Source organism: Taeniopygia guttata, chromosome 3 (genome assembly GCF_048771995.1).
Source record: "Taeniopygia guttata chromosome 3, bTaeGut7.mat, whole genome shotgun sequence".
NCBI lineage: Eukaryota > Metazoa > Chordata > Aves > Passeriformes > Estrildidae > Taeniopygia > Taeniopygia guttata.
In genome coordinates this window covers 59,565,023-59,593,014 of record NC_133027.1, presented here as the reverse complement: position 1 = coordinate 59,593,014, position 27,992 = coordinate 59,565,023, and the positions used below count along the sequence as shown (strand labels likewise).

The following is a 27,992-nucleotide window of genomic DNA, read 5'->3' as shown; positions in this document are numbered from 1 at the left end:
GTGTACATTCAGAACTGATCATGGTAATAATATGGTTTTTTTTTTTCATGAAATTGATATTTCATCCTATTTTTGAAAGAAAAATCTCTGTCATAAATACTTGAATACTTCTGCTGTGAAATTATTCCATGTGTCAAAACTGATTGCCCACAAGAAAGGGTCAGGCCCTGCTGGATTGCTCATAATGCTGCGATGCTCTTCCCTCCACTGCTGTGACCCTTGCTGCTGAAGCTGGAGGAGCTGATTCGGGAGCTATTTTTATCTGTGCATCTGGCAGCTGTCCCGCAGGGACTATCTGACAGTCAGGGAAATTCACTATAAACCAGACAAGTTTGGTGCTTCAAGACAGAACTAAGGGACCTAGTAAGTAGTGATGTAGAAACTGCCTGAACTAGCTAATGGCTCCTTCCTGACAGGATCTCCCAGGGGCCAAATAAGTTTGATAATGCAATTTCAAATCTTTAATTCAACATTCTCAAATACATATGCTAAGAAGTATTTTTTCTAAGTCCCTACCTGACTTTCTACATAAAAGCAGCTTGGCTGTGGAAGATGTGGGTTCTAGTTACAAAGTATAGAGAAGTTCTAGGAGGTCAGACCTTGAGTAAGTATAGTATGGATTTAGAACTCAAATTTGCCTTGACATTTAGATTTTAAATAGTGTCTTTCTGGTCATTAGCTTGTTAAGACTTGAACTTTGCATTGAAACTCTTCAAATAGTTGGGTATCAGAACATTAATAAGAGGTATTTCTTATGAGTATTTAGAGACAAAATTGTCTGTCTCAATAAAATATAGAGTTATTTCTGGCAAGTGCAGAATACAAGTGTTGTCAGTAGGAAATTTTACTCTTTTACTGTGTAAATCTGAAAGTATCCAGTGATGTCTAATCAAGCTGATTTCCTTTTATTCTCAGATGAGCAAGAGTCAGTGCAGAAACGGACTTTCACAAAATGGATCAATACTCATCTGGCTAAGGTAACACATGAATTTGAATTTTTTTTTTTAAAAATCAAACCTTTTAATCTATGCCTATACAGCCCAGGAGTATAGAATATGTCAGATTTCTCTGAGCAGTATTTCCTAAAGTTAAAAAAACATCCTCCTCATCTGCACACCACTGGGGATGCATCTCAGCTTGGCAGTGGTCCGCTGCAGAACTACGAGTGCTGTTCAGAGGCAGCCACCCAGCTTCTTTGGCCAGAACTGAAAGGCAGCACAGTAGCTGGTATTTCAGCCAGAGGAAACATCTGAAACTGTTTTCTATGAAATGGAAATTCTAGACTTATTGCACATGACTTAAGTCATGTCTTATGTAGTTTGATCTTGTTACAGACATAAGTAGTGCTTCATTAATCCAGTGCTGAATTAATTATCTGATGCATTGTGAGATTTGTCATCAAACTATTGTTGCTTCTTCTTAACACAACTTAAAACTCCCGGTTTTGCCTTTAGAAGAGTAAAGACTGTGATTTACATGCAGTTTAAAAGTATTAAGCTACAATTGGTACCAAACTTATCTGAAAGCATAAGCAGTGAGATTCAGTTTGGCATTCCTGGAGTTTTCACACAACACAGCTTTAACCATAGTTATCAATTAGTCCAATAAATTAAAATTTTATACTCTAAGAGCAGCTTTTTGAAGTGTATATTTTTAAGCCTGGACATTAATGATCACTAAAATTGAGTAAAGAATAGCTGTAACAGCACTGTTTTAACTTTGGTGTAAGGAACTTTTGTGTAAGGCAAATAATACCCTCAAAAATGAACCGAGGAAAGCAGGAAGCCAATATAATGCTGTATCGTGTGATTTGATCTGACAAGACAATATGATAGAGCAACAATATTTATTTATATTGCTGAGGAATGTAGTGGAAGAACTTACTATGAAATTATCTACACTGGCATTGTAAAATTCAACTGCAAGAAGAAAGGTATCTTCAGGATTTCTTGGCAGTGGATTCTCATTGAAAATGAGGTCTATCCCCATATTGTCTTTAAAATAATTTGGAAAAGCCCCCTGTGTAGGAGAGAACTTAAGCATTCTGATCTGTTTACTTCAACTGAAATTAAAAGGCATTCACTGTTTGCTAAAGCATCAACTAAGAGGGTTGTGAACGAATGTCAAAGGAGAAAAATAACTCTTATTTCATGTTCATCTGTTTCTTAATTGTGTTGTGTTGTTAATGATAATCTGATAATTTTGGAAAAGTAGAACTACTAGGTAGGTTATCTATACCATGTTGTTAGATATTACAAGTGTGTGTGCATGTCATGATAATTCCCTAGTGTACAGACTAATCCTTGGCAAGACACAAAGTAGTGGTGGCAGCAGCTAAGAGATCTTGCTGGGGTTTGACTATGTTTCCTGCTGTGCTAGTCCGTGAGAGCTCAGATGAACCTTTTGACTTGCGTGATCTAGGTGTGTAGTTCCTTAATGTGCATGGTCCTGGTACCATAAAGACTGATCAAACACATTCAAACCAGGCACTTATGCAGCCACAACCCTGACTTTTAGCTACCTGAGCTAGCTCCTAGTTACTTGTAGTAGCTGATTTGTCTTAATTCACACTTCAGCAGGAAAGCTGTGTCTGTGATACTTTTATTGATGGCTTTCAGCACGTTTGCCTCACTGTCTAAGTCAGATCATCTGGCTCTGCTTCCCATTTTCATGGTTATGCTGCAGAAGGGAAGCACTGTTTATAGAAATTAGACTCAATTAAAGTGACCCATGCCGTTCAAATTCTTAGGTGTTCAAAGCTTAAGCTTTTAAAACTTTGTTAGTTATGTTTTTTGAAATATGTAAGTGAAAATATGTTTTCTGAGTTAATCACAACTGTAGGAAATACAGGTGGGTCTCTGAAATGCCCAGGACTCCCCTTGAAGTCATGTTCTGATTTTTAATTCAAAATTTCAATATTTAGGCTATTTGAGTTTTGTGAAAGGTTGTTGTAGTTTTGATTGTTTCAAAATAAACTGGAGATATGTAAGATCTCCATTTTCTGGAAGCCTTTGAAATGTGATAGGAAACATCCTGGAAGGAGACCCACTTTTAGGTAGCATGGTCTGCATTTTGCTCTCATCTTTGACCCAAGAAAAAGTGGAGCATCTACAAGTCTGGTACCTAGTGAGGAGCACTGTAAAGTGCTGGCCTAAACTTAGAAACAGCAATAGATGGTGCACCACTGGAGGGGATAAAGGAGCTGGGAGTGAAGGAGTTAAGCTGAGCCAGGGGAAAAAGGGGGAAAGTGATTAGAATTTTGCCTTTGTGTCGCACCATTGATCCAGAAACACTGTGCTACATTTGACTCAGTATATGAATTCCAAATTAACAAGTAAATTAATGTGAAATTGTCTCTTTGTCTCTTGGCTACTCTTGGAAAACTCTGGGTTTCTTTCCTTTCATTGGCATTTTTGATAATCTCATAAAATTATTAATGGAAAAAGTAATAGGAATAAATAAGAGAAAACTGAAAACTATAATTAGGGTATCTGTTACTCTTAACATTGTGGCTATCTAAGGAAATATTTCATCATAAATTACTTTGAGGGGCTTTGAAAATAGGTACTGCATGAAACCTCAAAAGCAGGAGAAATAAATGGTTTCTATGAAAGGGTTATTGGGATTTTACTTTACCATTAAAGATAGTTTAAAGGTAGCAAAGGAAAGGAAACTACTCAGAGTTGTCATCCTGATACTGTGTTGATTGAGTAAAGGTTGATCTAAAAAGGAGCAGTTTCTCACATTATGAGGAGTCATGATATGAAAGAAATAGAAATACAGAAGTGATTTGATTATTGTAGGTAGAACCAATACAAATTTATAGCTTGGGAACATAAAGCAGTGTGTGATTGTTTGTCAGGGTTTGCTAGGAGTAAAAGTTTCTCCCCTGCTGATCTGAAAGATAGTGTATATTTTTCATCTAAAAAGTCATGCTCTAATTGAAACAGAAACTAATTCAGTAACTAAGGGTATCAAGTACATTTAACCACTTATTTTTGGCTATTTAATGTTAGGAATGGCTTTGAAAATATGGATACAAATAAATACAAATGAGCAAAACAGATGCAGAAACTACTGTAACAAGACTACTGCTGAAATTTCTTCACCAAAAGGGTGACCAGGCACTGGAATTGGCTGCCTGTGAAAGTAGTTGAGTCGTCACCCCTGGAAGTATTTAAAAGAGGTGCAGATGTGGCACTTAGGGCCATGGCTTAGTGGTGGACATGTCAGTCTTAGGTTAATGGTTGGACTTGATTTTAAGACAACTTTCTAGCCTAAATGGTTTAATGATTCTATGCACTGAATTTTAGGAAAGGCAATAGGAGAAAGGTGTGAATTTTTTATTCTCTTTCACTCCTGTGGTAGAATGCTACTTTTTTAAATTTATGTTTCATATTTCAAAGATGTTCTTTGACAAGCAAAGGACAAGTAAAGGGCTTGGCATCAGCTCATTATGGGACAACTCAAAAGATGGGGGTAAAACAGCCTTGGTGCAAGTTGTGCCTTCACCCAGAGGGTATGAACAGAGAGGAAAGGCCTGCAAGTGTGCTAACTAGCAGGTGTGTAATGCAGCTTCATTTTGGGCAAGATGTTAGCACCAGGCTGCATCTGCCCCTCTGTGTCCTTAAGCCCAGCTGTCTCTGCTCTGTGATTCTGAGCAGTTATCTGGTGAGACTCATCAATTGGAAATCGTGTTTTCTCTGCCAGCCACTTGCAGAAATTGGGTCATAATCTTTGAAATTAATGTGGTCTAATTTTTGGCCATTCTTTTGAATTGTTGTGCATCTGTGCAGTTCTATGATAAATGCAATATGCATGTGTAACAGGACAAGATGTTTTCTGATTCCATATACTTTATTCATATTTTTCTATGGTTGTAGAACTGTCCTGCCTCATCTCAATCTCTGCTTCAAAGTATAGGCATAATTTGAGTATGCTTCTAATTATCTTTTGAAGTATCTTTTCAAAATCTGAATTTAAAATACAGAAAAAAATTACACCAAATATTTCAAAAAGGAGATATTACTTGTATTCAGAACAGTAATTGCTTAAATATTTTTTCATTTCATTAACTATGCCAATTTTTGAGTTGGGGATTAGACGAGTAAAGAAGATGAAAAATATATCACTTTCTTTTACAGCTAAGGCATGTTCTTTTTATTGCCTTTCTCACCTTTCATAAAAGTTTGGGGGAATAGTAGTTTCAAAGTTTGAGCCACAGACTGTAAATTGGTTTAACCCAATAAAATAGCATTTTTGTTATCCCAGGTGTACGGATAATTTTAGTGTTTGTACTCACCAAAGTATTCATATGGATTTAGGAATTAAGTTGTAGCAGAGGAGGAGTCCAGCTGTTACAGAGTAATGGAAATTTTATATTGTCCTTGCTGTTCTCACATATATTTCCCTGCAGAGACAAATTCAGTAGTTACATAGATTTGTTCCTGTTTGTGCTTGTGGATAGATTTTCATACATTTTTTCAGCAGTTTTTGAAAGATTATTTGAAAATTAATGTAGCAAAAATAGTATTCAATGTCTGCATTGGCATTCATTATGATGGAGATGCTGTTATTTGTATAGTATGGTTTATTCATTAGAGAAGTTAAGTACAGGGTGTAAGGAAAACATTCCTGTAGAAAAGATGCAAATGAGAAATTAAATGCAGGAAAAAGTTTTGCAATAAAAGAGTAAAGCTTAGCAAATATATGTTTGTTCCACATCTGAAATTTGTATTTTACAAAACTTATTTTACTGCATACCAGGAAGAATTTCTAGAGATTTTGGGTCTACTAAAAATCTTTTTTTGAGGCTTATCAGTCAAATTTTTTATATGTACCAATATTCAGCTCTTTACTTAATTCAGGATATTTCCCGGAGACTACAGCATATTAGACAAGTTTTAAGAGCAACAAGTTTATGCGAAGTATTCTTCCATAGTTCCCACTTATGATCACTTTTAAATACAGTTATTTAAATAAATATTTAATATTGGGAAAATCTAGTTTCTTAGCCTTGAAGATTTGTTCTCATTTAATTTGTATTCCTCCTACAGATCACATGAATTTACTCGTTCTGAGTGTGACTCCTTCCTTGGACATGACTGTTCCTAAATATCATTATCACTATAAACTGCATTACTGTGATTGGATAAACTGCAATAAAGGAGTCTTTAATAGAATTCATGCAATGCAATATGTAGCAGATCATTAATCTTAATTTGCTGGTTTTCTTTCTTGAAGAAGCTTGCAAAAGGGCTTAATCAAATACTGAGGCACCTGAAGTCATAGTATAGACAACCTAACAAGTTGGTCAGATTTAATTTCTCATTATTCATTGAAGTATATTTTGAGTTCTGCCAAGAAATTTTGTTTAAAAAGTTTATAATTGAAGGCTTTTCTTTACTACTATAAGAGAATTCTTTACACAGGCTTTCCAACATTCAAAGGAGAGTGTATTAGGATCATTGCAGCTGATTGCATTGCTAGAGCTATACCCTTATATGCAAAACATCAAAGTATAAAGTACGTTCAACATTTCAGAATTGCAAAAATTTAAGTTAGTTTTCTTTCCTTGCTTTTACTGATTTGCAGTCATTATTTTGGCAGTGCGTTTAGGAGCTAAGTGAAAAGTTGTTAAGTCTGAATCACTAAAAAGTTTTCAATATATTCTAAGTGAATATAGCTTAAAAAACCCCAAACCTGTCTTCTCTGGAGGCTAATGAGTAATCAGTGTTCACCTTTATCTTTCACTTCATTCAACATTATATATGCAGCCAAGGAGTAGGTATTTACCCAATCCAACAGAAGATGAGTTATTATCACTGGAGGATCTGCTCGAAAACAATTAAGTAGCTTAAGCCATACTGTGCAATGGTCCATATATAATAAATAAGTACATGTGAACTTCTCAGTATCAGCTATTGTGTGTATCAACATTGATATAAGATTGATAAGATATATAGGATTGATATAAGAGATAAGGTTGATATCTATGCTTGTGTAAAAAGGGAGTCTATTTTTCCATATATGCCACTAGAAATATAATTCCATATTTCTAAGAGTGACTGAAATCATCATCATCATCATCATCATCATCATCATCATCATCATCATCATCATCATCGTCATCCAAATGCCATGCTTATGTGCCCAAAGTAAAGGAGTTAAAAAAAAAAGGTGATTTATGAAACATGATGACAGTGTAGCCTCCTTGTAATTAGGTATTAACATCTTCACAGTAGTGTAAAGCATTATATTATATAATGTATTACTGAGAACATTTCTGGCAGTCTATATAATTAATTAAATTTCCATATTAGAGGGGTCTTATACAGGAGATCTTGTGACACAGGCATTTGCCTTCTGTTCCAGTTTTCTGGTGTAAAGATCCAGTTTTATTGGTGTAAAATCTGTGGTGTATGCTGCTAAACACTAGCAGTGTTTGCAATTATGCCACCTTCCAGCAAAAAAAGTGCATTTCAGCTTGCTGATTTAAGGACAATTGTGATTCTCACACTTCAGAGCAGGAGCTCTTACCAACTTCGGCGCTTGATGGTTTCTTTTCTGCTTTTCATCTTATTCAGTGCTGTCTCTACAGCTTTTTTTTCCCCCAAACCAATATTTGATTCAAGTAGAAAGTACTGTAGATGTTAATTTGTTTGGGATGCTTTCACTGCCTTACCATAGTAGCAGGCCTCATTTGGGGTGTAAATCTAGTTTTTGTAGCTTCTGTCAATACCACTGAATACAACTACTGTGGTGGTATTCTGCCAATACCTCCATTCTGGTGGTTCAGAGCAAGAGTTTTGCTTGGATAATCAGAGCTTTTATCTACAGAGTGAAGCTACATGCTGGGGAAAACTGAAGTGCTTCCCAGACTTACTTTGCAGATGAGCTCTCAAAGACTTTTGGCTTCATGTTAGGATGAGACAAATTCGGATCTCTACCTCAACTTGTGCGTAAGGATACCAAAAGCACAGAAGTTGGAAGGGAGCTGTGTCATGCTCAAAATGGTTCTCTGGCAAGCACATTATGGGCACCAGAATCATGGGGTACTGTAAATATCACTTACCCTTGAATCTAAATGTATCCTAAATTTCCAACTATAAGAAACACATCTCTCTTCCTTGCTGTAGAATCAATTTCAAGAGACAAACTTCACTGTTGTGGCTTTTGGATAGGTGTTTTTTTTTAGGCCTTCATCTCCTGTTAGATTAGGATGGCAGCTCTGTAATCCTGTTGTCTTTATGGCGGAATTATTTTAGGACATAATTCTTCAGTGGTTTGTCATATGGTAATACTGATAAAACTAAAGCTGCTCCAAGCTTCAAACAGGAAATGATAACATATAAGGTGAGGAAAATTAATTGCCTTTGTATCAACTGCCTGTGATGCAAGACTGGGACCAATTAATCTGCAGTGACCTACTTGTTCCATTGATTTCTTTGGTGTTATATTAAGGAAGAGCATGATCCAAGAAAGAACATTACCTATTGCATTGCTAGGAAATAAAAAAGAACTATGACTATATATACCCTCATAATTGTAGTGCTGCTTTATTTTATATACATGAGAAAATAGGCTCTTCTAATAGTGTGACTATTAGAGCATGTCAAATCTGAGATGAACTCTGCTTCCAGAAGAGTTCTTTTTTCACTTTATGCCAAAATTATGTTTCCTTGAAATACTATTTTGTCCAAGCTGAACAATTTTTTTTTTTTTTTATTTGGGGAGTCAGAACTGCATTTTTCCCTTTTCAAAAGCAATGTTTCATTTGTTAGATTCACCCTTTCGAATATCTATTTCTACACAAAAAAGCAATAGATAATTTGTTGTGCAAGCACTTCTTTTAACAAAGACTCCAAAAGTAAATTATTAAACCTAAATTAGTTTCAAGAATTTTGTAGTCTTGTTGTAATTTTAGTGAATGAACATGTGCTAGTATTATTATCATTATTTTTATTGTTAACATCATCATCATCATTATTATAATCATGATTACCATCATAAGGTATATGAATTCTCACAAGCTGATGGAAGCTGGAGGATGCCTATCCTATTTATCAGCTGGACCAAGTTTAAACTTTTTCTTTCTGGGAGACACTTTATGATCATTAAACTACTGACCAGCTGAGAGCCATAATTCCACAATTAAGAATTTTGTGTATTTAAGAATATAGAGTTTTATTATGCAACCTTGTTATTTAAAATTTCTAAAATATCATCTGTTTGCATATTTTAAGTATTTTCATTGTTATTCTTGTGTAGGTAAACACATTTGTTAAGCAATTTATCTTAAGCAGGAGCTGAGGCAGTGCTGACAGCATCCAAAGGCTGCAAGGCTGGAGGAGAGGAGAGAAAATACAGCAACTCAGTGTAACAACTGTGAGCTGTGAGAAAGTGGCAGCATCACTCAACCTGCTACACTACTCTAGGGATTTTCCCTTCATACAGTTCCTCTCATTGCTGTGAAATACTTAACACGAGGGAAAATAATCTGATGGATTGAAAGGTGACTATAATAGCACATCCATAAATTGTGTGTATTTTGTAGAACCAGAGGCAGCCTTTGGTGTGTTTCTCTGCTTGTTGCAGGGGCCAGGAGGTTTTTCCTTTGTATCATCAATTGCAGAAATCCAAAACATTTTACAGTCCTGTGTCAGAAATGTTAAGTAAACAATGTGGTGGCAAAGCAGTGGTTAAAGGATATGTTGACATGAAACATTATAAAATACAAAGAAGGGGACCAGTCACTCTCTCTCTTTGGGTTTCTGTTCAAGAGGAATGGAATTAGGATGCAATAGTGGTGAGCTTCTGTGATATCTGAAGCCTTCTCCCTTTTCAGCGCAATCCTCCCATGCTGGTGAATGACCTGTTTGAAGATATCAAAGATGGGGTAATGCTAATTGCCCTTTTGGAGGTTCTTTCAGGGCAGAAGCTGGTACGTACTCCTTTCTACAAGAACTTTCTTCTTCTTTATACAAGATAGTTGCATAACTCCTGTGGGATACAATTTTCTAATAAATTTCTATATTTCTCTACTGTAAAAAAACTTAATCCTTCATAGGAAAATAAGTTTTTCACTGAGTAGATTATCTGATTAAAAAATATTATTACAGGTTATTGCAGGCTTGCTTGATTGTATGAATTTTTAATTAATTTTGCCATGTAGCTCATAAAAATTTCTTATTTGTTTTAGTCTTTGCAGTTCGTCTGGGTTTTTCTGCTATGACACAATCAAGGTCTAAACTGCAAATTATTTCTGTGCATCTTGAAAAGAAAAGGAGACTTCTCCTGTTAAATTTATGGCTTTGTTTCAAAAAAACCTAATGCAAGCTCCTCAAATTTCATGAGGGCTTATATACATTTGCCTTGATTGTTGCTCTGCTATTCTAAAGAGCCTTAAGTGATGCCAAATGTCTTTTTCACAGCCAAGTTATGTACAGAGGGAATTGAGTGCACACAGAAGACAGGCTGTCTCTTGGGAGGCAGGCTAGTTTTGTGCATGGAGGAAAAAAATGAAAATATTTTAGGCCAAGGGCTCTGACTTTCCCCAAACCAGCTCAGAGATCAGGTGGCAGCATCTGAAGGAGCAGTGCAGTCGGCTGCTCAGCTGGCTCCAGGCTCCGTCACATGCAGGCAGTTTGCTTTCCTTCTCATATTTCACCTTTATTTTGGTTGCAGGTGAACCCCAAAATTAGGCAGTAAATCAAACTGCAAAAGCGATTTTACTGTGAAATGGGATAAAGCTGTACTTCCCAGTGTGTTTCTGCTCCGTTGAAATATATCCCTTTCAGTTTCTGTTAGTTTGAGACTGAAAGCCTCCCTCTTGTGGCAAACTAGAAGTAGTAAAACAGGAAAAGAATTTTAGTGATGGCACCTGTTGCAGTGAAATTCACTGGATTGTATCCTGCCTATATTAATTAGGGAAAGGCAAGAGATGTGCTAAAACTAGAATAGTGTCTGGTGAACTTAAAGATTATGTATACCAGCATCTTGTAGTAGCTGCAAGAGGGATTCAGAATTTATAGTAGACCTTTGTTAAAGCCATTTGTAACATCATGAACAGGAATTTAAATTACAATAGTTGCACATCTGCATTACAGCATAAAATTCTATGGGGAATTTAATCTCACTCTCCAGTATTAGAAACCTAGCATATGTTCTTGATTGAATTAAAAAATTCTGTCTTTTTTTTTTTTAGCCTACATGTCTCAAGTTCAGTGAAATTCATTTTTAAATAGGAATTTAGCTGAGGTTCTAATTGCCAATAAGGTACTAGAGAGATGGGATGAAAATTCTTAGGTAAAATGTCTTCACCGCAGAATGATTTTTAAAATAACAACCACTTTGACTTATACATTGCAGGCAAAAATATTTCATTGAGAGAATGTTGTCTTCTCTAAAATGTGTGTGTGTTCGCATGTGTACAAAAATAGTAGTAGTTATTTTACATTAGAAAAACAGTTCTCTGATTTAATAATGTTTATGGACTGAAGCCAACAGTTTGCATCCTAAGATTAAGACATATGTAACTTTTTTTTTAAATAGAATTATCACACTTGCCTCTCCCCTGTACCTGTCAGTCCTCCCTGTGATGTATATGCAAAGGTACAATTCAACATTTCACTGTTCCAAGGAGCATTTTTATGTAGGCATTGACAATAAATCTGGAAGTTCCATTTTTGAAGCAAACTGGCATAAATATAATTGAAGTTTAATCTGTTCTTTCTCTTTAAGCCGTGTGAGCAGGGACGTCAGCTGAAGCGAATTCACTGGGTTGCCAACATTGGCACAGCTCTTAAGTTTCTAGAAGGTAGACGGGTAGGTATGGTGGCACTTAGCCCTGGATTTACTTTTTTTTTTTTCTTTGTTTCCATAAGGATATTATTTGTATCCACCCATCTGTTTTTATTCTCCAAAATTTGAGCTACATATGCAGTCTTCAGTTTCGACACAATGTCTAAAAGCTGCTGTAAAGTAAAAATTGTAAGGTCCAACACTAATATATGGCAATGCATAGGGTGAAATTTGGCTTTTTGGGTTTTTGGTTTTTAAATTAATAATGGATCACCTTGGAGGATATATTTTTTTCTTTAATGTGCTTATTGGCTCGTCATGATCTCTACTTCCCTGTTGCTGTTCTCAGCAAAGACTGAACTTTAGTTCAGGATAGACACTCATTTATAATTTAAAAAAATATATTCCTGGTCTTCACTAACTTTGACATGCAAAAATATTTTCCCTGGAATTACAGATATGAAAATTTAGGGAAATATGACCCCTTATTAGCTGGCCAGGACTTCAGACTAATTCCTGTATTTATTCTGGTACAGTCAGTGCTGTGGCTGTTTTAGAAAAGCAAAAATAATAATTTTTAAATTTAACAAAAGAAGAAAACTTAAAAACTCATTTTCATCTAGCTATGAATAGCATACAAAAGCAATACATTTCTACCCTTTTTCCTGACTCTCTGTGTACTGTAATGATTCAGATCTGGATTTTTTCTTTGGATTGTAGGTATTTTGTCCCCTAATTTCTGCATTTTACTTCATTTTTTTGTCAATGCAGATCTTATACCTGATTAATTTTATGTCTCCACAATATTGTTCACTGGGAATTGTTTGATTTTGGCAACCTTTCCCTCTCTTTGACTCTTTTACATCTAGTCCTAATTACAGTTTTGTTATATGGGAAACAGTCTTAGGCGATGCCCATAAAAATAAATCTAAAAGAGAACTTACTAAAATTGAAAATGTATAACCTAAGCAAATATATTTCTGAAGCAAAAGTGCACTTTAGCTCACAACCTACCTATTTGAGGAAGTATAGTTTGTTAATACAAAGCATAAGGTAAGGCTGGGGAGATGAGCAAAACACCCACACTTCCTTAGTTTCCATGTCACAGGATGGTGGGTGACTCCTCTTGGATCCCACAAATATATAGCAGTGCATCTGGACAACTGGCCCTGCCAAGGATGAAGGGAGATTGCCAGAGCGCCGTGTTTTTCCTCCTGGTATCTCAGAATTTTTGTCTGCACTCGTCTTAGTAGTTGTATTGGTGTCCCAGATTTTCTTCTAGAGGGCATTGGAAATATGCAGGGTGTCAAGTGTATCAGGGTGGCTGACAGCAGTGTTCCATAAGCTGAATCCAACCTAAAGGATGCATCTATCCAGCCTCTCCCCCTTCTCCTCCCAACGGAGGTGGGGATACTGTTCAGACAACAAATGCACCTTCAGTAGCTAAATGTCATCCCTGGGCTGTACTCAGAGGGCAACAAACACAGACAGGATCTCCTTCCTCTGTGGGCTCTTCCATAAATAAACCTTATTACACTTTCAATAAACTTCCTGTTTTCACTGTCCAAAGAGATTCTGCTAATAGTCCCGTTACACGACAAACTGCAGTTCATAATTAACAGATACTATTCTGGACAAAATTGGTTTTCTCGTGGTTCTGAAAAGTCTCTTTTTAGTTCTAGATCCATCTCAATAGTGTATAAGATAAAGGTAACTCAGTAACTAGGCTAGATAGGCTGTGCTTCTGTGAACAGTAGCCTGATCAGAAGCTTTAGCTGAGTCCCTGTAAATATTTTGATTTGTAATAGATAATAAAATAATCTCACTTTCTAGGAAAATAAAAGCTTTTCTTGGAATTGGTCCAGCTGAAAGAATGAGGTATATTTTTTTAGGAAAACTAATAGAAAATTTTCCTTATTGACTGGTGGAGAAACTAGTAATGTTTATTTTCCTAGAGTTTTTTCTATTTCTTGGTGGAGAGGATTGAAAATATAAATTATGGGGACTTCTGCTGTGCCTCTTCCAAAGCATCCTGTACAAAAAAAGTTAGAGGTCTGGACAAAATTTTGTTTGCACTTCACATTACCTAGTAGATTCCCAACTGCTGATTCAGAGAAATGCAGGCCTTCCTCTGTTTTGGAGAGAAATAAGAGGTCACTTGAAGTCATTCTCAGTCTATTTTTTGGACTGCTTACCAAGGTTTATCCACAGCTTTTGTCCTTGAACAAGCTTGTAGTAAATGGGCACTTTGGCAGTCATTCATAATTTTATCATGATTGGTGTCTGAGTCTTAGTTTTGCTGAGGAAATAAGTACTAACATAGTTGCTAACTTTCCAATACTGCTTGTTTTATTTCATTTCCTTGAGCATTATCTACATGTTATTTTCTTTATCATATATTCCCCTCTTTATTTCCTTCTATCTTATGAATTTATTTTAGGATGATATTTTATTCAGACTGTAGATTAGCAGTTGAGAGTTAATAGTCATGAAATCTGTTCCCATTTCTGTTGAAAAACTTAATTTGACCTTGGACAACTAATTTTTTCCCACTCTATTTTTAAAAGAGCTATTGTTAGGCTTGTCTCACAAAGGGGCCTTAATCAGTGGTTGTGATATCCTTTACAATAAAATGCTCTTTGCAGGAGAACCCTAGTATTCTTTTTTCCCTTTTCTTTCTTTATGATTTGTCCACCCCTTTCCTTTTTATATTTTTATTTTTAAACTCACTTTTTTTTAATTTTCATTACATATGGTTTAGAACTTTATCAAGAAACCCCTGCATAATTTAAAATATGTTGCAGAGTATTTAATTTGTTCTCTTGATAAAATTTTATTGTACAATAGGCCAAAAATGTGCTTTCTTTGCATTAAAAAAAATTGATTAATGCATTTACCTAATAATTAATAATTTAAAATTTTTTTTTGTATCACATTTTTCTTTTGCTTTTCATGCTAGTCCGTATACAGAGGATCTCCGGTTTGTACAGTGTTTCTATCTAATTTTTATTTTTCTTTCTGCTTGACATTATTTTTTCTACAAATAATAGCATGGATTAGTCTTTAAAATTTTCCATTACTTGCAAGACCTTTCCAGATGTGAAATTATAATTGTCTAAATTATAAATGCGAAATTGCACTATTCAGTATTTGGGGTTTTTTAATTGAGAATCTTGTTTGATTGCAGAAATGCTTTTCAAATATAGAACCTATTTGAAAAGCATTTCATAATTGCTATACTTTGTGTGTGATAGTAACACGCTTTCTTTTCTATATAGATTAAGCTTGTCAACATAAACTCAACTGATATTGCTGATGGCAGGCCTTCTATTGTGCTTGGCTTGGTGTGGACCATCATTTTATATTTTCAGGTACTATATTTTTTGTACTTAAGAGTTGCTTGCTCAAACAATGGTTCAGATCATCATTTTATATGAACTGGTGTAGTTCTAGTCTTTCATCATAGTTAAGTCACTTTGTCACTTGCCGAGGATCTGATCCTGAATAAAGCAACAGGTGATGATGCTTCACATTGAGTAAAATTAAATACTTGTCTGTGGAATAGATTGGTCTTTGCCTAGAATAGAGTGCCTTCATCACTGAAACATATTCTTCTGCTTTCTCTAAAGAATACAACATTGCAAAAGAGGAAAGCAATAGAATTGTGGATTCTTGTTACAATTATCTTTAGCAACCTCAGTGGTGACTGAGCTGAATGTCTAATTCCAGTGCACTGGATGTCATTCAGTAATTATTCTCAGACCATACATGTAAACATGGTGATTTCACTGGCAGATGCAGGCATTTGCAAGGATGAAATTTAGCTGTGAATGATGTAGATTGAGAGAGGGTTGAATCTGTAGAGGAGAAATCACTTGCATTCTGTTGAAGTTAGGTGGGAGGTAAAACTGGCTTCTAAATCCTGTCCATATGGGTTAACAAAGTGAGTCACTGTTCTACACTTAAAATAACAACTAATTTTATTGCTCTTCTTTATGGGGTTCTTTGGCTCCCTTGTGATGTCTCAGGGATGCTGTTCTCCTCAGCACCAACCACTGCGATGCCTCAGTAGTTTAGAGTTCATCAGAGTGAAAGTTAGTCAGAATGATATTGACATTTTAATTTATAGCTCATTCAAATGAAGAGAGAAGATTATGTTTCTCAGTCTTACTGAAACTCTAGCTTTTTGTATATTTTTTATAATTTTTTGACCTTTCCTTTAGTTGTCACAGGCAGATACATAATTTCAACATGATTGAAAGCAGGAATCCATGAGAGCTGTGGTTCTCATTCTGGCAGACTCATTCTGTAATGTGGCAACTTTGGATTTTAAGAGGACAGCATAAAGAAATCCTGCAACTTCCTCTGGATATAGCTTTGTCATGTTAAAGAACCAAATTGTTAGTCAAATTAATGTTCTTGAAAGAATAAAGTTAATGATTTTCATTTGATGGCAAGCATAATTACTGTCCTACACCCTTAGTAAGCACTTTTAAAGCACTTTGCCTGCAGTACATTCACTATTTCTTCACAAGGTACCTCTAAGTAAAAACACAATTGAATTTATGCTGGAACAGTACAACAGGAAGTAAAAAAACTATCCAGAACTACCCTTCTTTAATTGAATGACACTGCTCTGAAATGAGTGGATTATTTTATAATCTGAACTCAAACTACATGTAAGGTATTGTCTTCTGTTTTGGTGATAATTTCCTATAATAGATAACATGACACACTTGCATATTTTTCTAGCTGTAGGGTGTGAAATCAGTCATTGTTAGATGCCTAGTGCTTCTGAATTTAGGACCATCATCTGGGCACATACATTAACGTTTCTAAAGCTCCTATAATACATGTTTAAATAAAACACAGTTAATTACAGCTTCTGCCCAACTTTATTTAGACAGTTGTATTGGGGAATTATTAAAGAAACTGGTATGAATCAGATTATCTACAAAGAGTTCATTAATATTTTTTTCCCTGCAGATTGAAGAGCTTACAAGCAACCTCCCACAGCTGCAACCCTTGTCTAGCAGTGCTTCTTCTGTGGAAAGTGTTGTCAGTTCAGAAACTGCAAGTCCCCCAAGCAAACGGAAGGTGGTAACCAAGGTCCAAGGGAGTGCCAGGAAGGCTTTGTTAAAATGGTTACAGTACACAGCAGCAAAGTAAGTAAACTGCAGACGAACTGATTTTATATTTTAAGTGAAAGATTTTTGCTCAGTTTCTAAGCTCTCTCAGTCAGGGATCATCCTTTTGCTCTTTATTTATCTACTGCCTTCCTCTATATATAATTATAGAGCCCCTCACCACATTCCTTTTGACAACTGAGGCTGCTAAATGTTACCACTATAAAACAAATCAAGTAATAAGTAATGATTTACATTCATTTCGCATGCGATTATATTTTATAATTTCCAACTAATGAGTGGGATTATCTCTGACAGAATGAGGAGCTGAAAGGGGAATTGGATGTCTGCATGACAGTGTGTTAGTCCTGCTGCCAAAACACTCCATGTGACACTTCCAGTACCACACTGATTAAGCATTCCTCAGTGAAAGCTTGTAGGAACATTGAATTCTGGCACTTGCTCATTTCTTCATGTCTTATTTGGTCTAGCAAGCCCACTGGAGACAAATACACCATGTATATGATAAGAACCATTTGGATCTTTGTAGGTAAAAAATGAATTTATGCAGTGGGTATATGGAACTTCAGTTGACCTAACTGGGCACTACAGGGACAAGTGGTATAGGTTTAATGATGGGTAACACTGGGGTGGAGCATTCATATCTCTCCCCATTTCATGTAGTCCTGATGTTGTTAGTAACTTCTTTCCCTTTCTTTTTTTTTTTTTTTTTTAGGCAAGTTGGAATTGAAATCAAAGATTTTGGACAAAGTTGGAGGAGTGGTGTTGCATTTCATTCTGTTATTCATGCTATCCGCCCAGATTTAGTGGACATGGAGAAAGTGAAGGGAAGGTCAAATAGAGAAAACTTGGAAGAAGCCTTCACAATTGCAGAAGCAGAACTAGGAATCCCAAGGCTCCTTGACCCCGAAGGTACCTAATACTTAGTTGAAAAAGCATTTTTCAACTTGAAAAAGTTTTAACTACTTGGCATGTCTTAGGCCAGATGTGCTAATTCATAGTGGTTAGATATTTAAGCAGCACTTAATGCCATTCAGCTAATTTTTTTTTTCTTGTCTTTATTTGTCTAGATGTGGATGTTGAAAAGCCAGATGAAAAGTCTGTCATGACCTATGTAGCCCAGTTTTTGAAGTACTATCCTGATCCTCATCATACAGTGACTGATGTGCCAGAGAATGATGTAAGTTTCTCTTGCATAACTATAAAAAAGTTTATAATGAAGGGGGGCTTTATAAATACATTTTATTACTTTCTTTTGGTTTATTATATTTCCTTTTTATGAACAGTTCAAGTGACAAGCACACTAAGAAAACTGGGAAAGATTAGCCAAGAATAAAGGAGCAAGTCTTGCAGATGTTTAGTAGGTGGAGAAAATAATATGGTGATCTTGCAGATATTTTCATCTTTTCAGGAGCAGCAGGAGCAAAAAATAGCACTACCAGTTATTGTACATAGTGGCAAACAAATAGATACTGAAGTTCCTTAACAGGTTTTTAAGCATAACACCAGTGATACTGTAATAATTTATTACTTAAAGCAATGTGTCATTTATATTTCTATCACACCGTGTTTCTGGAAAAGAACAAGAATGGTGTAAGATATTGCTTAGGTAGAGTCTTTGGGCTTTTATACTTGACAGGCATTTACAATTTTGACAGAGGTTCCTTTCTATTTCACACTGATGTTTAACTCTTTGCTGTAAGGAATTGTTTTCAATTGTGTTTCGTCACTGGAATTTGTTTTGTGTAGGCTCTAGTGCATTGGCTTTGCACTGGAATTCTATGTGCTCAGCAATGCCAAGTTATCATGACTCACTTCCTAGTGCTGATTTGCTTGCTTCATGGCAAACACGGGAAGCACTGCTGAGACAATCTGCTCAGCCCCAGCAAGAGAGAAAGAAGAAACAATTTTTTATCTGCATTTCTTTGCATTCCCTACAGAGGTAGAAAAGAGCTTTGAAAGGAGTGAGTCTCCTTCCTTCTGCCTGTGTGAGGCTAAGGTAGCTGTAGATTTGCTGTTTGATTCCAGTGCCTGAGCACTGGAACTTATTATTCTCCTTCCTGCAGCATTAATCTGGGTACATGCTTGTGCCAGTGTCTCAGCATCCTGCTAAGCAATGGGGCTGCTGAAAGGACTGAGTGAGCACTGAAACCTCGTTCTGTGGCCTGTTCAGGCTGAGGCAGTCCTGCCATCCTCATAGCATGGCACACAGGGAGCTTCTGCTGCCAACAGCCTTGGCCAGGCCTTCTGCTGTGCTGGGACTGGGTTTTGAGGAACAACCTCACCACCTTCCCCTGAGATTTATGCAGACATGATGCAGGAGAATGCAGGATTGAGCCATTCCATGCTCTGCCTGTCTCTGGCTGTACCCACAGAGATGCTAGCACACGAGTTATGAAAGGGCAAATAATGAGTTGCATCCAGAATTCTACGTGAATTACTAGGAAGCAGAGCAACACAAATCAATTTGACATGTTAACATGCTGATCTCGGAACCACTTCCTCTTCTTAGATATTCCACTAACAATCCACATAAATTTTGGTAGAAGTGCTGGCCTCTTGCATGTCATGCTGCAGAAACCAGTAGCGTCCAGACCTTGGGAAGAAAGTAAGAGTTTGACATTGCACTCAATTTCTAGGGTCATCATTCTTTGTTTCCTGGATGAAGAACTATATTCCTTTTTACTGTCCTGGAATATCCTTGTCCATCTTTAAATTATTTGGTTAGTTTAGTTACATAGAACAGGATTCATCCTTAAAATCTAAAAGCTTGCATTATTCCACCTGTAGTCAGCAAGAGATAAACACTTACCCAGATGACATCTTTCTTAAGACATCGTGTCTTAAACAAACAACCTTCTGGAAGCCTGTCTTGCAGAGCATATTAACAGAGGTAAAACAGAGTCAGATTAATCCATCCCTAAGGTAATGATAGATAAAACATTGTTGGCAGTTGATTAAAAAGCTTTTTGTTTTCATGACCAGTATAACCCCCTATTTTTAACCTCTCTGTCTTCCTGCTGAAGTATAGTCTAAAGAAATATTTGTCACACAATCCTGGTACCTGGGAGGGATAACCTTGCAAGACTCTTGTCCCCTGCACTCTTGGACTAATCCTAATTTTTTGTTTAAGGATACATTTTACCTGACATGTGTTAAGTGCCTGCTGTAAATTGGACAGTAGATGCTAGATAAAACTGGTTTTATCTACATTGCCTGAAGAACTGAAAAGGGACTATCCTAGTTGCAGATGCCTACATTTAGTTAGAAGGATCCTACTTCAGACTGGGCTGTGTCTCGGTGAATTTTGGCAAGGAGAGGGAGGGCAAGAGGAGATTTCTAACATTCTTCCCCACCTCCACTCAAATCAGCTGTCACTGTGTTTCCTCAAGATGTGTTGTCCGCACAAATTCCTGTTGGTATTCCCTCCTGATTCAATGCTCAGTTCATAAAGAATTTGCATTGGAAGAAGTGGAGTAACGATTGAAACTTATCCCTTATTTGTGGTCAGAGGGAACAGCTATTTGCATGTGCATTTTCAGAATTAAAAGGAGTCTAATCTCTCATGCATGGACCAGCTATGAACATGTATGAACTCATGTAGTCAACACATCTCAAAGAAACACAGTTACTCTAAGGTAAGTAATTATGCTTCCAGATAAAATAAATCATGCAGTGATTAGCAATCTGGAAATCAGATCTAATACGAAAACTACTTCACTAGATATGATAAAGACATGTGAGCTTGATAATAGTTCTAAGTACATCTAGTATTCCTACATGTGTGGCTCTTACTGTTCTCTCTGGACTTTCTGCCTGCTTTCCTTTATTTTATTTTGCTTTTTTCTTTTTTTTCCTTGCTGCTTGTTTTCCCATTTGTTTCATATTGCTAGGAACTTCAAGCAATCCCAACTTTTGTCATTTCTTTTATGAAATTTAAGGTAAGGGTGTATGCTCACAATAATTGCTTGAATTTGACCTTCCATGGTTCTCTCTTTTCATCCTGCCCTTATTTGACTTTAGATTTTGGGGGTGTTAATGTACATTAGTTTGCTAACCTTAAATTTATCTTTCCTGAAAAGCAATACATTAACATGATGAATCTAGGTTGCTCTCTTACATGAGCTGACCCTAACAGCCTAATACTTAATTTTGCAAATAACAGAAATATTATAGAAAAGAAAGTCAGCGTTCCTATAATAAATCCCAGACTATGCTCTTGGTTTTCTTAAGTATAGATATAAAATTGAAATAAATAGAATACAGTTCAGTGTTTCTACATATCTAATCTCATTTTAGATGGATACTTTTGTATGTCTTTAGGTTTATAGAGTGTATGCTTGTGTAAATGATATGTGTGGCTTGTGGGTTGGAAGGAGAGTATTCATCTGTAATTGTGTGATGTGCTGCTCCATTTTCATCTAAATTATTATATTTTTTAAAATATACATTTTAACCATCCTAGACTTTTAGATACTTCTGATTTTCTAGTATTAACTGAGAGAAGTTCAGAAACCTAACACAGAGTGTCTGAAACGAGCATTCAGAGGTAAAACTGAATAACTGTGGGTATATTGTGAAATGAATAGCAGGTGTCACTGCAGTCAGTCAAAAGTGTTTATAGCTTGACCTGATCCAACTAATTCTTCAAATTCCACATTCTTGGGTTTTTTTTGGCTGGGATTTTTTTTGCTAACTAAATATATAAAATAGATTATTTTAAAGTAACTAGGATCAAGGGTTCATCTTTGTCTCATGTTATATATATCTAACTAGTGATGTATTGAAGCAAAGATTTATACTGAGAACAGAATTACTCCTATATTCTCAATCCATTCAAGCTAACTCAAGCAAGTTTGGGAGCCTTTGATGGGACTTTCCAAATCCTTAGCCTTACCCAGCCCCAGTACATTGCTTCTTAAGCCAGAGGAGATTTGAAATGGTAAAACTCTGCCGATTTCCTTATCATGGTATAAATTTAGCTGTACTTAAATCTCACCCCCTCAAAGTATTTCTGATGTAAATTCTTTCTCTTCTTGTCTTTGATGAGCAAGTAATTCAGAAGATAATCCTGTCATCTCTGACATTTTTATGCCAGCAGAGTTCCCCAGTGTAAGAGGAATTTCCTGAGCAGCAGATGCAAAAATAGCTTTCTGAGCTTTTCCAGGGATTTAGTCTACTTCTGCAGCTAGTCATTAATAGTTCATCCCTGAAGGTGATGCCTGGCTCAGCATTCACCCTGTGTCTGTGATACAGGGAGTTTCAGTAACCTCTATATATCCAGTAACTTATGGATATAAGTCAGAGTTTTCAAAATGAACAGCATACTCAGTTGAATTTATATAAAAGCATTTTTGAAGGGACTTCATTTTCTCAGTATTTATGCAATGCAATGGTTCAATGTCCCTGAAAAACAGACAAGCTTTTTTTGATTTAAAAGGTAATATTTGAAAATTCTAGTGTCTGTGCCTGAGAATTTGATCCGTACACCTTGTTTATACTTACATGTTAGGGAACTAAACAAAATACATCTTTTCCAGTCCATAATTAAGATTTTCATTATATTTTAAGCTCTTCAAACCCTACAGTATTCTGTGCTATGTAATTTTCAAATTAACTCTGGCATATCAGTTAATAAAATAATATTTTGATCTTGAGTCTGGGCTGAAAACTTTCTTTGCAAATTTAAAGTGTACTCCATTATCACATCAGAACTCATAAACTTTTCTCTCTAAATACCTTCTTTGATGTTCCTTGTCAGCTGAGTGCTCCAGTTCTGTTCATCTCTACAAATATGTGAACATTCATGGAAATGTGTAAGGATAAATTAATATTTAGAAATGCTGCTCGGAAATAGTATACTGAGTGAATGACAGGATTTTAGATAAATTCAAATAAATGGATCAGAGATCAATGGTCCTCATGCTGGAGAAAGCACAAATATTTATATTTATTCTAGATTACTTCTGTTTGGTGGTCTGTCTTCTGATCTGCATCCTACTTCAGATGGGCAGACTTTAGAAGATAGTTTACATATCTGTGAGGATGTAATTTTGATTTTGTTTTTATTAAGAGTAAGAATACTAGGCACTAATGAAAGTCTTTTTTCAAGAATGATAGTTCATTAAATTTGGTGGGTGTTGATGACAAGCACCTTGGTGTCTAAGAAAGTGAATCTCTTCTGTTGATTACGTAAACTGAGACTTTAAAGGGCTTTAGTATCAACCAAGAACCACAAAATCTAATTTGCAGGTGGTAAGTGATGTACTGAACTGGAAACCTGTTACAACACATGAATAAATAAATAAATAAAAGATTCATTGTGCCTTGTTGCACAATGTAATTTATAGCATCCAGTTAGATGGTTGCTGAAGCATCTACATCTTTTGCAATTCAAGTGATCAAAATTTGCCTAAATAAATAGGTTTTTTAAATGAAGAAGACTAAATGCTACCTGCTTACTTTGTATCAGAGAAATCATATGCGGTCTGAGAGAGGTGAGGCTGTTCCTGTGTTATCTTCAGGTATCATAGAGGTATTCTTGATCCCAGAGATACTATATTTCAAAACCATTTGGTCAGAACAGGTTTTAAATTTAAATTTTTAACTGATAAAGTAATCTTGCAAAATACCTGTTTTGCTCAGATTGCTGTCTGAATGGTTGCAGGCATATAGATGCTCTGTCAGTCTTACCTTAAGGAATATGAAGAATATAAAGGAGTATTTGATGAAACTGAATTTTATAGTGTGAATTAGAAGTAATATACAGAGCATTGGGGCACACGTCTACCCTTCATGACTTCAAGAATATCTTACTGAAATTTTCAGTCAGTGAGATTGCTGTAGCATTTTCAATCCATTAAGATGCACAGTTTAGTATTGCTTTATGGAGCTGGCAGCTAAATACTAATAGAGATCTCAACAGTCTCATTAAAGTTATAGAATAGAACAAATTTAATACCAAAGTTCTTTTTTTCATGGCTGAATGGTTTAAGATACTCTCTTTTTTATATTCTGCTTGGCTGTAATAGACGATCTTAGAGGTCTTTTCTAACCTAAATGATTCTATAATTTTCCTCATAGGGGGGTAGTCATGAATTTGCTGGCTTTCTTAAAGAATCTTGATGTTATATTCACACACACAGACAAGAAGAATAGAAATTTTATTCTCCTCTATATTTAAATTATTTGAAAATTTGGAAGTGCTGGGAGTTTTGGCTTCTTGGGACACCAAGGAAAACCGAGTATTACAGGTAGCTGGAGCAGGGACGTGTTTTATCTGTGCTATACTGGTTCTCAGGTATCAGCCTGTGTGGGTCAGAAGAAAGGAGCATGAGCTACAGAGAATTTTGTTCCAGCACGGCTGCTCTAACAGCATATTAACCTCACTGCAACTACCTGGCTGTCAGGATAACTGTGATAACTGCAAATCTGTTGTGCAAACTATGTCCAACCAGCTACCACTGTTCTGAGTAGAGGCTCAGTAAAAGAATTAGTAGAAATACATCAAAGATTTCTTTCTTATCTGAGCCTGTCCTTTCCTTGGCTGAAATGAACCAATAGCTTTATATTTTAAAAATTATTAAGAGGAAGTTATACTTTACTTATTTTAGGCAGCTTTCAAAGAAAGGAACCATAGATTGGCTTCTTTCCACTGTCAGGTTCATTTTTTAAAAGACAGTACTTTGTTTCTTAAATGCAGGCAGTGATTACTCTTTTTTCATCCCATGGTCCAGTTTTTCCTCTCCCATGTAATGCTTGAAGTGTGACCCATTTTAGGTGATTAGCTTATATGATTTGTTATTTATCTGTTTCTGACAAATTTGGCAGTAATAGGGCTTCTTTGGTTTCAAAAAGTAGCTTCTGATTAACAGCCAACACATCTGGTTCATTGTTTGGAAATCAGGGACATTTGTATCCTACTTGACCGGTCTGCTTACACAGTGCGCAGAATACTTTCTATTCCTTTATAACCTTATTACATGCTCACAGACCTGAGACTTTCTGTTAGTGTTTTTCTGCCCATTGCCAAGTCAGTGAGTTTTGCAGAGAACTTTTCAGCCTTGCAAAGCTGCAGTGCCATGACAGACTGAAGTGGTAAACTGTAAAACAAATATGCTTTTCTTCAAAGCCGTAAAACGGCATAGAGGGAAAAGAAATTTTAATATATAGTTGTGTTTTCTTTCTTTCTTTCTTTTCATTTTCCATGTTAAAATATTCTAAATAGTTTGCTTACTTCTGGACTTGGAGTTGATATAAAGGATTACCCTGAAGTCAATCAGACAATAACTTTTCTTTTCAGCAACAGCAGACCAGCTAATAAAATGGTGGTAAAAGATTTAAAAATCCTCTCCTGTCTCAGCTCAATTAACTTTTACTGAAAATTGACTTCACTAATCTATTGAAAGCTAAAATTAGTTGTTAAGATATCTTTAAAGAACTTCATGTTAATTTAACATCAGATGAAAACTGCTGATAATATCTCTGACACTGCAATGTCCCCGCTTGTCATGAAATCACTCCCGTAAGACTCGTGTCCAGTTGCTGACTTCTCTCAGACTGAGAAAATGCTTTTAAGTATGACTGTAAGAAGGTAAATTCTAAGAGAATTGGGCACATTTGCTTTCACTACAACTAATGACCTTGACTTGCTATAGAGATGTTAATTTCTGGACTACATCTGACAGCTCTACTAAAAGGCTGCAATGGGGTTTTTTTTTAATGTGTGGTTGTACTACATCATAGAAGGAAGACAGACTGATGCTAAGAGACCTAAAAGTGTGGGCAGAACAATTTGAAAGAGACATAGCCCGAGCACAGGTGGCAGATACAAGCTTACAAGAGAAGTATCAGGTAAGCAGCAGGGAAATTATATATGATAACAAGTCTTTGTCATCATTATGTGTAACAGGTAGTGCAGTGTTTTGTGCAGTCTGTATAAATGAGAGTCACTATAGTATTGTTTAAAGAAATAAGGACACAAAGTGTCTTGCCTGTTATTGGTGGAGGAGTTATAATGTCAGCTCCAGCTTTGCTACGTGGGACAGTGCACAGATGGTTTGCCTAAGACAGAGCTTTTCCCAGCAGTGTGAAGGACTGTCCTAGTTAGAAGAGGGCATGTGTCTGTGCCATCCCTCCAGATCCTGCATGACTTAGCTCAGATAAGAGGTATGACTGAAGGCTGGATGAGGTGACAGGTGGAGAGGACAGGACTTAAGAGTTTTATTTTCATCTGCTCTCTCAAATGTTAATGTCTAAATCAGAAACACAAAACATGGCCTAAATTTTCTCCTGAACCTTGCCTGTTCTCTAAATGCAGTCACTGTCCCAAGTAGCATTAAATCCAGTTACAATTTAATCTGATCAATTATTATCTCATTTCATATATGTTTTATGCATCTGATAGCTGAAGAGAAATACAAAAGTCCTATCTATATATAAATAAAAAGTATACAAGTAAACATAGAAGTTAAATGCTATTCCTCTTTGGGAAATATTAGGACAGCTATCAGTACAAAATTTCCATAGGTTATGGTACTCTATAAATGTTAAAGAATTTAACTCCTTCACTCTCTACTGTAATTGATTTGGTTTTCTCTTTGTGCAGTCATTTAAGCATTTCAGAGTACAATATGAGGTAAAAAGGAAACAGTTTGAACTTGCAACCCAGTCAGTAAGGAAAGATGGTAAATTATCACTTGATCAAGCTGTGGTGAAGCAGGCATGGGAGAGAGTTACTTCCAGGGTAAGTTGAAAATCATTGTGCTATATATTTTTTATTAAATGTAGAGTGAAATTTAAAATCATTTAAGCACTTGTTTGCTATTTATTTTATTAGGCATTAGGAACCTAAAAGTGGACCAAATTTCTGGCACTGATGAATTATTTTGCATTTGTTTTGAGAATATTTACTGCACTATCATCTTTAATATTGCTCTAAGATAGAATATGAACTTTAAGAAAAAGACTATACTTTGAGATTTCCCTTTACCTGAAAGAGTGGTAACAGTGCTCAGACAAGTTCAAGACATTGTTAGAAAGAAAAGCATACACAATGCCACTTCCAAACCCAATGTTCCTATGTAAATTGCCAGTTATTTGAGAAATTCTAATACAAAAGTTTTTAATATAACTAAAAAATATATATGCAATACTGAATACTTTACCAATAAATGAAGTTTTAATTATTCTTTTACCTATTTTCAATAGTAATAAATTAATTTTAGTATTTATGATGGCAATTTTGAAGAACTGAATGAAAAATCCTAAGCAAATTATACTGTTTGACCCAAATTAAAAATTATGAAAACACTATTACTAGTGTATATCTGTATTGCATATATATATTTTATGTCATGTATTTAACAGAGGATGTGTTTAAAATTATTCTGGAGTTTTCTCATAATTTTCATTATGTTTTCACTCCCATAACTGGCATTGCCAATAAGACATAGTGTTCTATTGCTATATTCTCCCCTACACAGTCTTTTGAGACTCATGAGAACCTTATATATAAAAAGTATGGTCAAAATAGAGATACAAAGATTTTATGCAGGAGCATGAATTAAATAATATTGGCAGAAGAAGGTCTTGTATCCCTTTCTGAGCCTATTAACTGATGAAATTCCAGACATTTTGCTTCTCAATTGTTTCAGTTTATCCATGATCATTCTGTAACTCAATTACCATTCAGAAAGGGAAATACATAAATCGACAAATACTAATAGAGATTTTGTTGCCTGTGAGAATGCTGTAATTTCCAAACTCATGTGGAATAATATATTTAGATTTATGTCTCAATTATACTCTGCTTTTTATCAATGTACTTGTATTATTTAGCAAGGGAGGAATTTCAGCCCTTTTCCTTTTACTTCCTAGATGCTTGATTGGCACATACACCTTGATAAATCCCTTCCTGCACCTTTGGGTACCATAGGTGCTTGGCTCTACAGGGCAGAGTCGGCTCTGAGGGAAGAAGTAACTGTTCAGCAAGCTCATGAGGAAACAGCAAACACAATACACAGGAAGCTTGAACAACATAAG

The 27,992-nt window shown here is 35.8% G+C and overlaps 1 protein-coding gene across 25 annotated transcripts in view; it reads left to right on the top strand.

The window, feature by feature from the left end:
* Positions 1-27,992, top strand: part of SYNE1 (spectrin repeat containing nuclear envelope protein 1) — a 287,044-nt gene that overhangs the window by 48,772 nt on the left and 210,280 nt on the right. For 20 of the 25 annotated variants that reach the window (XM_072926945.1, XM_072926947.1, XM_072926946.1 and 17 more), the window contains 12 exons: positions 916-977; positions 9,848-9,943; positions 11,743-11,826; positions 14,762-14,782; positions 15,081-15,173; positions 16,789-16,967; positions 17,665-17,861; positions 18,020-18,129; positions 20,843-20,890; positions 25,695-25,802; positions 26,557-26,694; positions 27,828-27,992. In XM_072926945.1, coding sequence (XP_072783046.1) covers positions 916-977; positions 9,848-9,943; positions 11,743-11,826; positions 14,762-14,782; positions 15,081-15,173; positions 16,789-16,967; positions 17,665-17,861; positions 18,020-18,129; positions 20,843-20,890; positions 25,695-25,802; positions 26,557-26,694; positions 27,828-27,992 — 1,301 coding nt within the window. The remainder of the gene's footprint in view (positions 1-915; positions 978-9,847; positions 9,944-11,742; positions 11,827-14,761; positions 14,783-15,080; positions 15,174-16,788; positions 16,968-17,664; positions 17,862-18,019; positions 18,130-20,842; positions 20,891-25,694; positions 25,803-26,556; positions 26,695-27,827) is intronic. The other 5 variants (XM_032747557.3, XM_032747541.3, XM_032747556.3 and 2 more) reach the window with 3 other exon arrangements.